Source organism: Dreissena polymorpha, chromosome 13, assembly GCF_020536995.1.
Source record: "Dreissena polymorpha isolate Duluth1 chromosome 13, UMN_Dpol_1.0, whole genome shotgun sequence".
Lineage (NCBI taxonomy): Eukaryota > Metazoa > Mollusca > Bivalvia > Myida > Dreissenidae > Dreissena > Dreissena polymorpha.
In genome coordinates this window covers 73,479,430-73,492,995 of record NC_068367.1, presented here as the reverse complement: position 1 = coordinate 73,492,995, position 13,566 = coordinate 73,479,430, and the positions used below count along the sequence as shown (strand labels likewise).

Here is a 13,566-nt window from a genome sequence, read left to right as displayed (position 1 = left end):
CACCCCACATTATTACCCCCTCTCACCCCCCCCACCTACCCCCGCCCACACCCCCCCAAAATTTTTTTTTTTTAAACATCTTATAAATTACCACACCACCACACATTATACCCCACCCCTCAACCCCCACCCCCTAACCACCCCCCACCCCCCCCCAAAGATTTTTTTTAAACATCTTATAAATTACCACACCCCACATTATACCCCCCTCTCACCCCCCCCCCCCCCAAAAAAAAATTTTTTTTTTTTTTTTAAACAAAATATAAATTACCACACCCCACATTATACCCCTTCTAACCCCCCCCCCTCTACCCCCCCCCCCCCCCCCGGCCGCCCCCCCAATTTTTTTTTAACATCTAATAAATTACCACACCCAACATTATACCCCCTCTCACTCCCCCCAATTTTTTTTTTAAACAACTTATAAATTACCACACCCCACATTATACCCCCTTCTCACTCCCCCCTTGATCATGACTGGCAGATGACCCCTATTAATTTTCAGGTCACTAGGTCAAAGGTCAAGGTCACAGTGACTCGAAATAGAACAATGGTTTCCGTATGATAACTTACATTAGGTGAAAGGTCAAGGTCACAGTGACAAAAAACGTATTCACACAATGGCTGCCACTACAACTGACAGCCCATATGGGGGGCATGCATGTTTTACAAACAGCCCTTGTTTTATATAAACTAATGTAGTGCAGAGAACACTGAATTCTGTTGATTTCGGTTAAAAGTTTCTTTGGTATTTTTTAACACAATTATATCGCGAATAATTATATATTTCCTCCAAATTAATTTCAATTCAAATATCTTTATTGTTACGGTATTTTAGTATAGTAATTATTGAAACAGTTATTGTACTGTATACTGATTAAAGAAAACATCTGGACGGAAATGGATACAGTGTTTGGCGTTATGTGTTGTTTTGACAAAAGGGATTAACATGTGTGAATGTCACTCTGCCGATATGGTCCATATTTACTGGTAAACATTGTTTTGAATGTCGACGCAACTAGAACACAACTGTGAATATTGAATGCAACTCTCAACTCAATAGTTACCACCTTCTTTTAGCAATCAATGGAATAACCTACCTACGAAGAGAAAATTAATGCTTTAGTGAGCAGTGAATTGACTTTGTTCCGACAATTAAAACCATTCCCTATGCATTCGTTGAACGTGTTTACTTGAGTAAGTTATGCATTCAGACAGGAAGCGGCTTTCCTTTGATAACGTAAAACTGTCATTTCAGACTTTTAATAGGGTCCTCAGTCATTTGTTTACATGTTCAGTATAGAAAAAACACCTGCGTACATGAAAACTTTGGATTAAGTTATCAAAATAAAAACAATGTTGCAAACTGTGATTATATTAATTAGTAAGTATCAGTTTAAAGACGACGTTTTGTTTGTTGTAAATCAACGAGTTTTCTATACAACTTCTTCTGCAACCATGTGGGGATCGATCTCAGGACCAAAATTTGGTAAAATAGCGCTGTAAAATATACTGTCCGAAAACTTAGAGACATTAATTATGGACGAAAACTCGTGTGTCCGAAAATTAAGAATCACGAAAAATAATTATTTTTCCATAATAAAGGGTGTCCGAAAACTTAGAGTGTCCGAAAACATAGAGTAATTACGGTAAGCTACATATTGAAAAAAAAAACTCAATAGTATGAAAATGTATAATTATACCCCCCTTCGAAGAAGAGGGGGTATATTGCTTTGCTCATGTCGGTCGGTAGGTAGGTCGGTCGGTCCGTCCACCAGGTGGTTGTCGTATGATAACTCAAGAACGCTTGGGGCTAGGATCATGAAACTTCATAGGTACATTGATCATGACTCGCAGATGACCCCTATTGATTTTGAGGTCACTAAGTCAAAGGTCAAGGTCACGGTGACCCGAAATAGTAAAATGGTTTCCGGATGATAACTCAAGAACGCATACGCTTAGGATCATGAAACTTCATGGGTAGATTGATCATGACTCGCAGATGACCCCTATTGATTTTGAGGTCACTAGGTCAAAGGTCAAGGTCACGGTGACCCGAAATAGTAAAATGGTTTCCGGATGATAACTCAAGAACGCATACGCCTAGGATCATGAAACTTCATGGGTAGATTGATCATGACTCGCAGATGATCCCTATCAATTTTGAGGTCACTAGGTCAAAGGTCAAGGTCATGGTGACCCGAAATAGTAAAATGGTTTCCGGATGATAACTCAAGAACACATACGCCTAGGATCATGAAACTTCATGGGTAGATTGATCATGACTGGCAGATGACCCCTATCAATTTTGAGGTCACTAGGTCAAAGGTCAAGGTCACGGTGACCCGAAATAGTAAAATGGTTTCCGGATGATAACTCAAAAACGCATACGCCTAGGATCATGAAACTTCATAGGTAGATTGATCATGACTCGCAGATGACCCCTATTGATTTTGAGGTCACAAGGTCAAAGGTCAAGGTCACGGTGACCCGAAATAGTAAAAAGATTTTCGGATGATAACTCAAGAACGCTTTTGCCTAGGATCATGACACTTCATAGGTACATTGATCGTGACTCGCAGATGACCCCTATTGATTTTCAGGTCACTAGGTCAAAGGTCAAGGTCACAGTGACAAAAATCGTACTCACACAATGGCTGCCACTACAATGGACAGCCCATATGGGGGGCATGCATGTTTTACAAACAGCCCTTGTTATTTAATAAATTAATCCTAATGATCCTAATTATTTACTTTGTCAATCCAAGTTTAATTATCATCTAATTCAGCAATTGTATCTATTCAACTTGTGAAATGTTTCATAACAAAACTATTAAAATGTAATAATGCTTTTAAGAAAAATATAATTTTCCTCAAACTTTTCCTGCAGGGTGAAGAAATGCTTTAAAATAACATTAAGATAACCAATATACCCAGGTTTAATTTTTTGTTTTTTAAAAACAAAAAGTTGAAATGATTGTTCCCACCTGAAATATAAATAAATGAGTGCTGATCAAGGTACTTCCAATTAATTTTTGGATGTACTGAAGCCAAACTTAGGAATAAATTAATCCTTAACTTCTGTGTTTACTACCTCACTAAATTAATTTAGCTTTTGCAGAAATTATCTTTCTACTTTCTACTTCTTTTTTTATATTGAACCTCTGTTAAAGTAATTTCATGGTTATTTCCAAGGTGTCTCTGCTTAAGATATTTTCACCTACCAGTAATTACTCTGCACATTTGTGTACAAAAGATGTTTTGTATGGGAACTAGGGTGCCTATAACATGTGTACATATTTAACCCTTTGCATGCTGGGAAATTTGTTGTCTGCTAAAATGTCGTCTGCTGAATGTCTAAAATTAGCATTTTCTTCGATTTTTTTCTAAGAATACTATCAAAATAGCAAACAGTTTGGATCCTCATGAGATGCCATGTTCTGTGGCATCTCATCTGGATCCAAACTGTTTGCAAAGGCCTTCAAAATTTGTTTCCAGCACTGAAAGAGATACATGCCTTGTCTGTTTTACCCATTCACTTTTTGTGATTCCCACAGTAGGTGCATTTAGAAAGCATTTCTCCTGTATATTCATTAAATGCGTTAATTTATTTTAATGTTGCGGAACTCGGATCATTCATGGACAAGTGTGGATTGTAATTCACTGTGAGTTAAAATAATTAATGTGATCAGGTGGGTTCATAAGTTTTTTATGATTAATGGATCTGTAAGCCTGCTTCATGTTGATGGTCCGAACTTAATACATTGGTAGTACTACGTGGTTGTATATAGGCCAGTGTACATGATTCATTTTAAATGAAGAGTTTATTATTGATTTTCATCAGAATACTAATATTAAGGAAACAAACTTAAAAGCATAATTTTGTTAGGGAAATCAGTATTGTTTAAATTTAACATTGTTTAATTATATGTTTGAATTGCATTCAAATGTTGTTGTACATGATTTAGGTAGGTTCTGAAAATCTTTATGCACACCCATTTATGTAAAGTTTGTCGAATATCTTTCATTATATCCCAGCAATCAAAGTTTGAGATGGAGTAGATAAGAGTCACTCAGTTTTGTCAGTTGGTGGGTTTATTCTAGGGATGTCAACGAATATCCGAATATTCGGTCCCGGACAGAAGATTCGGATACTGTTTTCCGAATCGAATATTCGGAAGAAAAAATAAAAAAATCGAGTAATTTCAAAGACTTTGTATTCGTAAAATTTGCTTCAAACATTGTCAAAAAATTGTTCCTCGTGTCATAATGTTTATTCCGGTTGGCGCGATAATGCGTCGCTATGGTGATGACAGTATACCGGTCATAAATCCCGCTAACAAAGCCAGACACTTTGTGTCAAAATTATGATAGGTGCAAATCGCGTCGGCAATCAAAACACCGACCTGCACTTGGTCCAATGACTCGAATTACATTTAAAATTATCAAAGATTAAATTAGTAAAGGAAAAGCCAACTTTGTGTAAAAAAACAAATAAGACCGTATGGCAATTAAAACACCGACCCGTCTTGATCTAATAACTCGAATTACATTTAAAATGATCAAAGATTAAATGAGTAAAGAAAGACCCGACTTGGTGTGAAAAAAAACAGATCGTATGGTTATAATCACGTTGTCCAATCAAAAAAGCTTTTAGAAAATAATTTACTCAACCTCTAATGAGTATTTGCGTATCGTATGGTCCAAACATTAATTAATTACTCAATATTCAATCAGGTATTATACTTAAAGAAATGTTTTTGGTATTGCACCCTCATTTAATTGAAAATATTATAATTGCTACACGCATAAAGTAAATATCTGTCCAAGCAAAATGCCACCTACGCCTTCCGCTGCTTGGAAGTATTTCACGACATCATCCGATAAGAAGTCGCCGATCCAAGTGTCTTTTAAACGTGGCAACTTTAAAAGACTGACTGTTTAGTCTGTTAAACAGGTTCAAAGTGTGTTGTGGCTATGTACATAATTCGTTTAAGTTCAGCTTAAATTATATGTAGATCTAACTGTTTTGACATGTAATTATTTTGTCGTCATGTAATATTATGTTTCTTGTTCTATTGTTGATCTAGATATTAAAAGTTTAAAAGCAGTTTTTGTCATTCAATTTTAACAATAAAAAGTAATCAACAAAATCAGCTTCGAATTAGCGACGGCAATTCTGTGTCAATATTTAGTTACGTCCGGTGAACTTCCGGTAAAAACAAAAGTAGAATTCATGGAGTAATGGTACAGTAAACAAAGTTGACTTTTTTCCAACAGATGTTGACCGAATATCCGAATATTCGTTCGGAAGGGTGACCGGTGCCAACCCTAGTTTATTCGCATAAAAATTAACATTTCAAGTCTGTGGAGCAAGTCAACATGTTTCTGCAGTCTTTAAATCAAAGCTTCAAATATGTCATCACAATAAAGTGAGGAACTGGTGTAGATCTGCAAGACCCTTTTCATATGGGCGGTGCTCTGTGAAAAGGGGGTTTAATGCATGTGTTAAATGTGTCATCCCAGAGTAGCCTGTTCAGTCTGCACAGGCTAATTAGGAACAACACTAAACTGCTTAGAAGAGACTATCTTTAAACAAAAATACCTTAAAAGCGGAAAGTGTAGTCCCTGTATAGACTGTGCAGACTGCAAAGTGTCGTCCCTGTATAGACTGTGCAGACTGCAAAGGCTAATCTGGGACGACACATTACACACATTCATTAAACCCTGTTTTCACAGACTGTGGCCTATATCTTATCTTCTGTGATCCACATATTCCTGAGTTGTGATTAAAATTATTCCTGAGTTATTTGCTCTTGAATATATTGCTGGCAAAGCAGTGGGGGTCATGCTTGTCATGTTTGTTTCAAAGCTCTTGTTAGGCTTTGTTCAGTGTTCTCCATAAAAATTTTAGTAACCAGTTAGATTTTCAAAGAAGCCAGGGACTAATCACTATTATAGGTTTTGTTTGCGTCTTTCGAAGTACTATTTTGGGAAAAGTAGCCGGCCCCTAGATTGTTAGTAACAGGTGAAATTGCCGGCTGCCAGTGCGTCTAGAGAACACTGTTAAGAAAAATTTCAAAAAATGAATAATATTCTTTCTTTTTCAGCATCCCAAGGAGTTGGTGGCACAGTAAGTACCGTATTTACTTGAATTTTTTAATGTACATGTACATTTTTTCATGTACTATATCAGGGCTCACGCTGGGCTCAAATTTTAGGGAGAAGTGACTTCTCCCTGGACACTGATTTAGGGAGAAGTGAGGAGACTTTAGGGAGAAGTGGAGAGACTCGGACACGTACAAGGGTTTGCGTGTAGGGGGTTACAACACACATATATACATGTGTATCACATTATTGTAGTATACCACTGTAGTATACATAACTAATAACTATAAGTTTACTAGCTCTATATTCAATCCATTTTGATGTATATATATATATATATATGATATTATAAAGACTAAAGTAATTCGAAGATAAAATGTATATGAAGCAGTAGCCAACATAAGCTCAGACCAGATAAATATTTATGTTTGAAATATGACATTTAACATATGCTTAGTCAACTATTATTTGTTATTTTTATAGTCTTTCCAATTTCAATATCTGATGAATACAATTCGAAATATTATAAACCACACCGTCCGTATCACCCCATGTCAACTTCTAAAATAAATTATAATCGACGAAAAATAATGTATCCGAAAACGACCGTCCGAAAAATTGTACGCGTTTTGTAAATTAAATAAAATGTGCATATCGTTTGACTGCATAAAAGAAAACCAGTAGCCTAGCAAATACGTAATTAATATACAATTTAATTGACATTTTGCTTTACAATAGCATATTTTGTGGCTAAAAAACAACTTAATGTAATTATCTTTTTATCAAACGATAATCGGCAGAAAGGTGTAACATCATCGACATAGATCTAATTATTTAATTATCATCCTTTTGTTAATTCAGATCGATAGTCAGTAGAAAGGTGTAAAGTGATCAGCTTAGAAATAATTTATTTATTGTTACGCTCCTTTTTATTTGTTTATCTTTAAATATGACGCTTGCCATCGGCCGTGTTGGCAGACGACAATATCAACTGTGTATTTCCAACTAACTTTATACAGCGTCTGCGCATGAATTACCAAAAATTATGTGTGAGCGAACTCAATGTTGATTGGCAAGCTACAATGTGACTTGAACGCTGACTTGATGAATATCGATCGCCGATTGGATAAGTTCGGAAGTTGGGAGAATCGGGTGCGGGGTTTAAATTACCTGTCGCTTAATTGCGACAAGCTCCAGGGTGCGACATTTTGATTGTGTATTGAAAATTGAATCAGACCTTGACATCGAGAAAACCGGATGTAAACAAATTCCAGTAAGAGGGAGACTGGATGTCGCTTTTTATCTACAATTTCTTTAGTTTTAGGCGACATTTTGCGTAAGAAAGCGACAAAGTCGCTCATGTCGCCCTCTTGCGCGAGCCCTGTATATTATAACATGACTTGTTGTAAATGGCGCCTGGCATTATAAGCAGATGATCAGAGTTCTTATGAGTGTTATAAAGAATCTGTCAGGGTAAACCTGTGTTTAGCTTATAGCCATTATTATGGAAAGCAACATCACCAGCATGTTGTTCGCCTCTTAGAGCCCTTTTGAAAAATGTTTTGCTTTTTCCTTTGTTTTTGTCATTGTTAATTCTGTGACAATATATGAAATAACAAGCGCCTTTTTTTGTAGCCAGTAAATAGTTGTACAGCAATAAACCATTCTGATATGAATATGAAAGAAAAACTTATTGTGTTTTTAAATATTACATCATACACATAGCCATAGCATAGGCCAAAAAAAATTTGGTTGCAAAGTAGTAAAACAGTTGTCTTTTCTTACTTTTGACCATATGGAATAATTATTTAATCATCACTTGTAGAAAATAATTTCATTTGACTTTTGTTGCAGTAGGCTGCTAGAGCTCTGCCATTACAGTACAGCCAAACGTATTTCGCGATCCGCGGCGGCAAGGCGAAACGAGTCGATGCCGCGTCAGTCGTTGAAGCCGCGTCAGTATGCGGCGGCAAGTCGCATTTCGCCGCGAAACTTCGCATCTGTCCGCCGAGGCATGCCGCGATCCGCGACATGATGCCGAGTCGATGCGAATCATGAAATAAAAAAAACTTTTTAAAATAATTAGTTACATGTAGTTAACAAATTTTGAAAGAACAATTATAATAATAATTAAAATCATAATAAATTTATTGTGCGCGGATTGTATAAGCATATACATGTAAGCATAGTTAATGTGTCTGGCCAATTATTAAGTTTGTTTCCTGCCCGTAGCGTATGTATTTCACACATAAACAAGGTCACGTTATTATGTTTTCGCACATATAAGTGGTCAATGCTCCAGCAAATGGTGGATTTATAAATTAATTGCATGTTGATTCCGCTATTATATTTTAGCTGAGAAAATTAGCAGTTTGAAGCCACATCAATAATCACGACGGTGACGACGTATTTGTAGTTTTGTTAATTATTAGCTTATAATAACTATTGTTTGAATATGCGTATATAAACACGTTTTATTTTGTTCATATTATACACTTAATATCGCTACTAATTACCCGATAATCACGTATATTCCAGTTTTAAAGCAAATGCTGGTAAATATTTACGATACACAAACATTCTCGATATTTCCTTAAGTATCAAATACATTTTGGCATTTGTTACTATTTATAGAGATGATGAAATAATGTCTAATCGGGGCGTTTTTTTTCTCCACTGAACACGCGATTTACGCCTTACGTGATGTTCATGTATTTATACAACACAAAATACACCCAAACTTTCCAAACGACGTTCTACATTTCTGCATAATTTTCGCGCGCTTTTTATTAAACAAAGGATATTTTAGCACTGTTTATTTGACGCTAGAATTTGCCAAAGGACGCGTTAGCATTAAAATTCGGAAGTGTGTTTCGGATTACAAATTTAATAATGATAATCGAACGAAACATAAACAGTTGCGTGTAATTAATTCTACGCTACACATACATGTATGTACATGTAGGTGGATATCTTTTCACTCGATCCGCCGCATACGTATGCGGCGGATTTACTCCGCGAAAGTACGAGAGGTTAATACAGACTCGGCGTCGTTGGGCGGATCGATGCCGAGTGCCACGGCGATACGCCGCGTGAACACACGATTCGGCCGCCGCGGACTAATAATCTGGCCGTGGCGTAGCCGCGGATTATGTTTGTGCCGCTTTTGCTGTACTGTAGCATATTTATACATTGTTTGAGTCCGTTTGCTGGGTTGACAGGGGTGTGATTTTTCCGCGGATCCGCGGATTTCCGCGGATCGGGTTGTCCCGGATGTCACTTCTGAGATTTGCGTAAATTCGTTTTCAAAAATGTGGGGGAGAGGGGCTACAACCGATTCCGCGGTCATATTTCATAAGCGGCCCGAAATATCCGCGGCCCGCGAAATCTCTCCGCATTTTACACTGGTAGATTCTGCCTAAGCATTTTTAAAACGAGCCATATAATTGGCTGTCGTTTCCCAATCTTCCAAATAAAATTGTGTTCTTAAAATGTGTTCTGTGATTTGTTTGCAAATGGCGCCGTTGTGAAGAGAAAATTAAGATTATTGAAATAACAAATAGCAATCGAATAAACGACTGACATCACCTAGTCTGATAGGAATAATGAAATGTGTTTGTCAAAAAAAAGACTACGTTTTAGATACAAGCAACACATATTTTGTTAAGAAATGTGCCCACTGAATTTGTGTCACGGAAACCAGTGGCAGTGTTTGCAAATCGGAGTGTAGTCTACTCGCGAAGTAAAACAATTTAGAGAGTATCGTTCGAACATGGAAATAGACAAACATGATTTGATTTTTATATGTCTGTGGGTCTGTGTATAATCAGATTCATATGCATATTCTGCTTTATTATGTTTGTCACGCTGTTCAGTTAACTGAAATAGCTTTGAACTGAGTGAAGATGTGAAATGCAAGATATTGAAAGATAAACAAATTAAATATATTAATTTAACTCAGTTAATACATCATTAACACCAGAAGAACACTCAAGTGTGTTTGTTTATATTTAGTCTATTAACTGTCATTCAATACATTGAAAAACTGCTGCTATTGATCACAATAAATACTTAACTGTTTACTTTGCATCCTCAGTATGATTAATGTGAAGTTTAACAGGTTTTTATAAAGAAATATTGTTATGAAGTTCAAAAAGTTGTTTATTTTAATGTCTGTTTTTATGTTTGTCATTGCGTTATGCGCGCCATTCGCGTAGTCAAAATCAGTCAACAGAATTTTCCTCCCCTCTGACTTTGCCTCAATCACACCCCTGGTTGAACTAGTAATTGATTGTTTTTTTAGTTGGATCTGTTTCAGTGATGCTGGTGAACCTTCTGATCACCTTATCAATTAACCAAAGCCGCATAATTATGTACCATAAATGGCTGCTACATGTGTTTAATGTACATTCTGAGCCTTCTTCTTGGGAAACAGGTCTTAATGAATTTATGATGGGCTGTCTTCATAGGCTAACCAGGGATGCTACTTTCTGCCTACACTTTTTATTAGAACAGACATCCTTTAAACGAAAATTCCATAAAATCAAAAAGTTGCGCTCCTGCATGCTGTTCAGACGGCTCAGACTAATCTGGGCTAGCTGTTTATGCACTTGTGTTAAGCCCCGTTTTCCCAGATCACTACTCATTTGTGTTAGCACATTTTCCATTTTGAAGTCACATCATACTCGTTTTGTTGATTTCTAAGAGTTATACATGTAAAATATTATTTATAAATAAAAGAAGCCTTATACAATTGGGCTAAAAAAAAGGGAACAGAGCTTGGAAATAGTGTTCTAAAACAAAGAGTTGAATGTTTGAGCCTAGTTGTTGTTGTCAATTCAGGAACTTTGGGGCACTGCTGCCCAGGTTTTGGATCAATATCTGTTGAGGTGATAATTGATTGAAGTTGTAATGGTTAATTTCTGCATCAGAATTAGAAGTTTCCATTTTTAGCTGGACTAATATATATGAAATATATATAGTGGAGCTATCCTACTCACCCCGGCGTTGGCGTTAGAGTTGGCGTGCAAATGTTAAAGTTTGTGTACTATAGGGCTGTAACGATACATTCGAATATTCTAATTACTCAAATACGGCTGTGGATGAATCGTATTCGTTATTCGCCACCTCCCGAACCGAATATTTGACGAATACAAACAACATGGTTCGAGTTTGAACGTTTACTCATCTTACCTTACAAATGAAGGTTCATACAATTAACGGTTAACCCCTTTACTTAAATATTCTTCTCCTTATTACGGCGTTTTTCATCAAGTTTACCCCACCCATTATGTTACACAGTGAGATTATCAACAAAAATGGCGGGCACCGGTTAAATATTTACGACATTGAATTGAAAAATATTTCGATGGTGGTTTAATGTTTATTTAGGTAAATACGAGTGATTTGATGCTTAAACATACACACAAAGGATAAGCAGATGGAATTTCTTTTTTGTTTATCTTTACGACAATGATTGTGCAACTTATCAACAAACATGGAGCCTTGCAAAGGGAATGCTATTGGTATCGTTGACATGCCTGCCAAATACACGTTGTTTGTCTGGTGCTACTTTGGTTTCCCCAAAAAAGACGATGAGACGAAGACAATTTGCAGTGTTTTGTTATTTCAAAGTGTTAATTTTTCATATTTTCAGTATGCAATGATACTCAATTAATCGATTGACAAATACACATAGTTTCATACTATATAATGTCATGTCAAGTTGTCAGTATAACTTTGGTCATTGAAATTCATATTCACGAATAAATATTCTTATTCGCTACCCTGTATTCGTGATACGTATCGTATTGGTCACCTAGTGTATTTGTTACAGCCCTAGCGTACTACCCCAAGTATTTCCTATGTCCCTTGACATATTGCTTTCATATTTTGCATACTCGCTTACCAACATGACCCCAACCTATAAACAAGAGCAGACCACTGTATCAAGCATTTTGACAGAATTATTGCCCCTTTTATACTTAGAATATGCATATTATTGATAAATCTATGTTAAAGTTTGCGTACTACCCCAAATATTTCCTAAGTCCCTTGACATACTGCTTTCATATTTTGCATACTTGTTAACCAACATGACCCCAACCTATAAACAAGAACAGACCACTGTATCAAGCATTTTGACAGAATTTTTGCCCTTTTTATACTAAGAATATGCATATTATTGATAAATCTATGTTAAAGTTTGTGTATTACCCCAAATATTTCCTATGTCCCTTGACATATTGCTTTCATATTTTGCATACTTGTTTACCAACATGACCCCAACCTATAAACAAGAGCAGACCACTGTATCGAGCATTTTGACAGAATTATTGCCCCTTTTATACTTAAAATATGCATATTATTGATAAATCTATGTTAAAGTTTGCGTACTTATATATATACCCCAAATATTTCCTATGTCCCTTGACATATTGCTTTTATATTTTGCATACTTGTTTACCAACATGACCCCAACCTATTAACAAGAGCAGACAACTGTATCAAGCAATTTTACAGAATTATTGCCCCTTTTTTACTAATTGAACATTTTGCTAACATTGCCATACATACATTCTTTATTTATGATCAGATTTTATTAATACTTTGACAAAACAACACTTACCTGAATGCCTCAGTGGATTCCACCCAAACAATACCCCACGCCCCAACCCAGAATCCCTGCCCCCCCCCCCCACCTCCAAAATTTTTTTTTTCCTTTTTTTATTTTGTAAAGATCATCTAATAAATGACCACACCCCACATTATACACCCTCTCAACCGCCCCCCTACCCCCCCATCCCCCCCCAAAAAAAATATTTTGTTTTTTCCTTTTTTTATTTTTGAAATATCTTCTAATAAATGACCCCCACCCCACATAATACCCCCTCTTAACCCCCCTCCCCCCCCCCCATTTTTTTTTTTTTTTTTTTCCTTTTTTATTTTTGAAAAAGCGTCTAATAAATTATTGAATATGAACAATTTCTCCTTGATGGCTTACGTTATACTGTCAAGCACTCAAATAGTCGAGCGCGCTGTCCTCTGACAGCTCTTGTTATATTGTGTACTTAAATGCCACTTCAATTGAATTAGTTGCTGATAAAGTATTGCCTACATTACATAACAATGTGAATTTCAACGAAAATATATTAAATGTTAGAACAGGAAATTGAAATAAATAATATTTTCATCGTTGTAGGAGTAAATACAGAAGGGTAAATGTAAGTCATATTTATTTCTGGTACAATTTTACAGTCCTGAGTGGTTTGTTATCTAATATGAATATCCTTATTGCGCACTTGCGTTTTTCTTCTGCATATAATCTAATACTTCTCTAGAGTTTATCTTCACGTATATCAATATTTTGTTGTCATGAATGTCATATCATCACACAATCATCAACAATCATTTTAACATTTATAGAAAGTGCCTTCTAACACATATGCCATCATGGGT

At 36.1% G+C, this 13,566-nt stretch overlaps 2 protein-coding genes across 4 annotated transcripts in view; both read left to right on the top strand.

The window, feature by feature from the left end:
* Positions 1–2,715, top strand: part of LOC127854904 (uncharacterized) — a 200,061-nt gene extending 197,346 nt beyond the window's left edge. The window contains exon 13 of one of the 3 annotated variants that reach the window (XM_052390012.1): positions 2,329–2,715. The gene's annotated coding sequence lies outside the window, so the exon portion shown is untranslated. Of the gene's footprint in view, positions 1–1,893; positions 2,308–2,328 lie in introns of those variants that run through there. The other 2 variants (XM_052390013.1, XM_052390009.1) reach the window with 2 other exon arrangements.
* Positions 1–13,566, top strand: part of LOC127854905 (uncharacterized) — an 80,900-nt gene that overhangs the window by 9,861 nt on the left and 57,473 nt on the right. Inside the window, exon 2 of the mRNA XM_052390015.1 lies at positions 6,111–6,133. Coding sequence (XP_052245975.1) covers positions 6,111–6,133 — 23 coding nt within the window. The remainder of the gene's footprint in view (positions 1–6,110; positions 6,134–13,566) is intronic.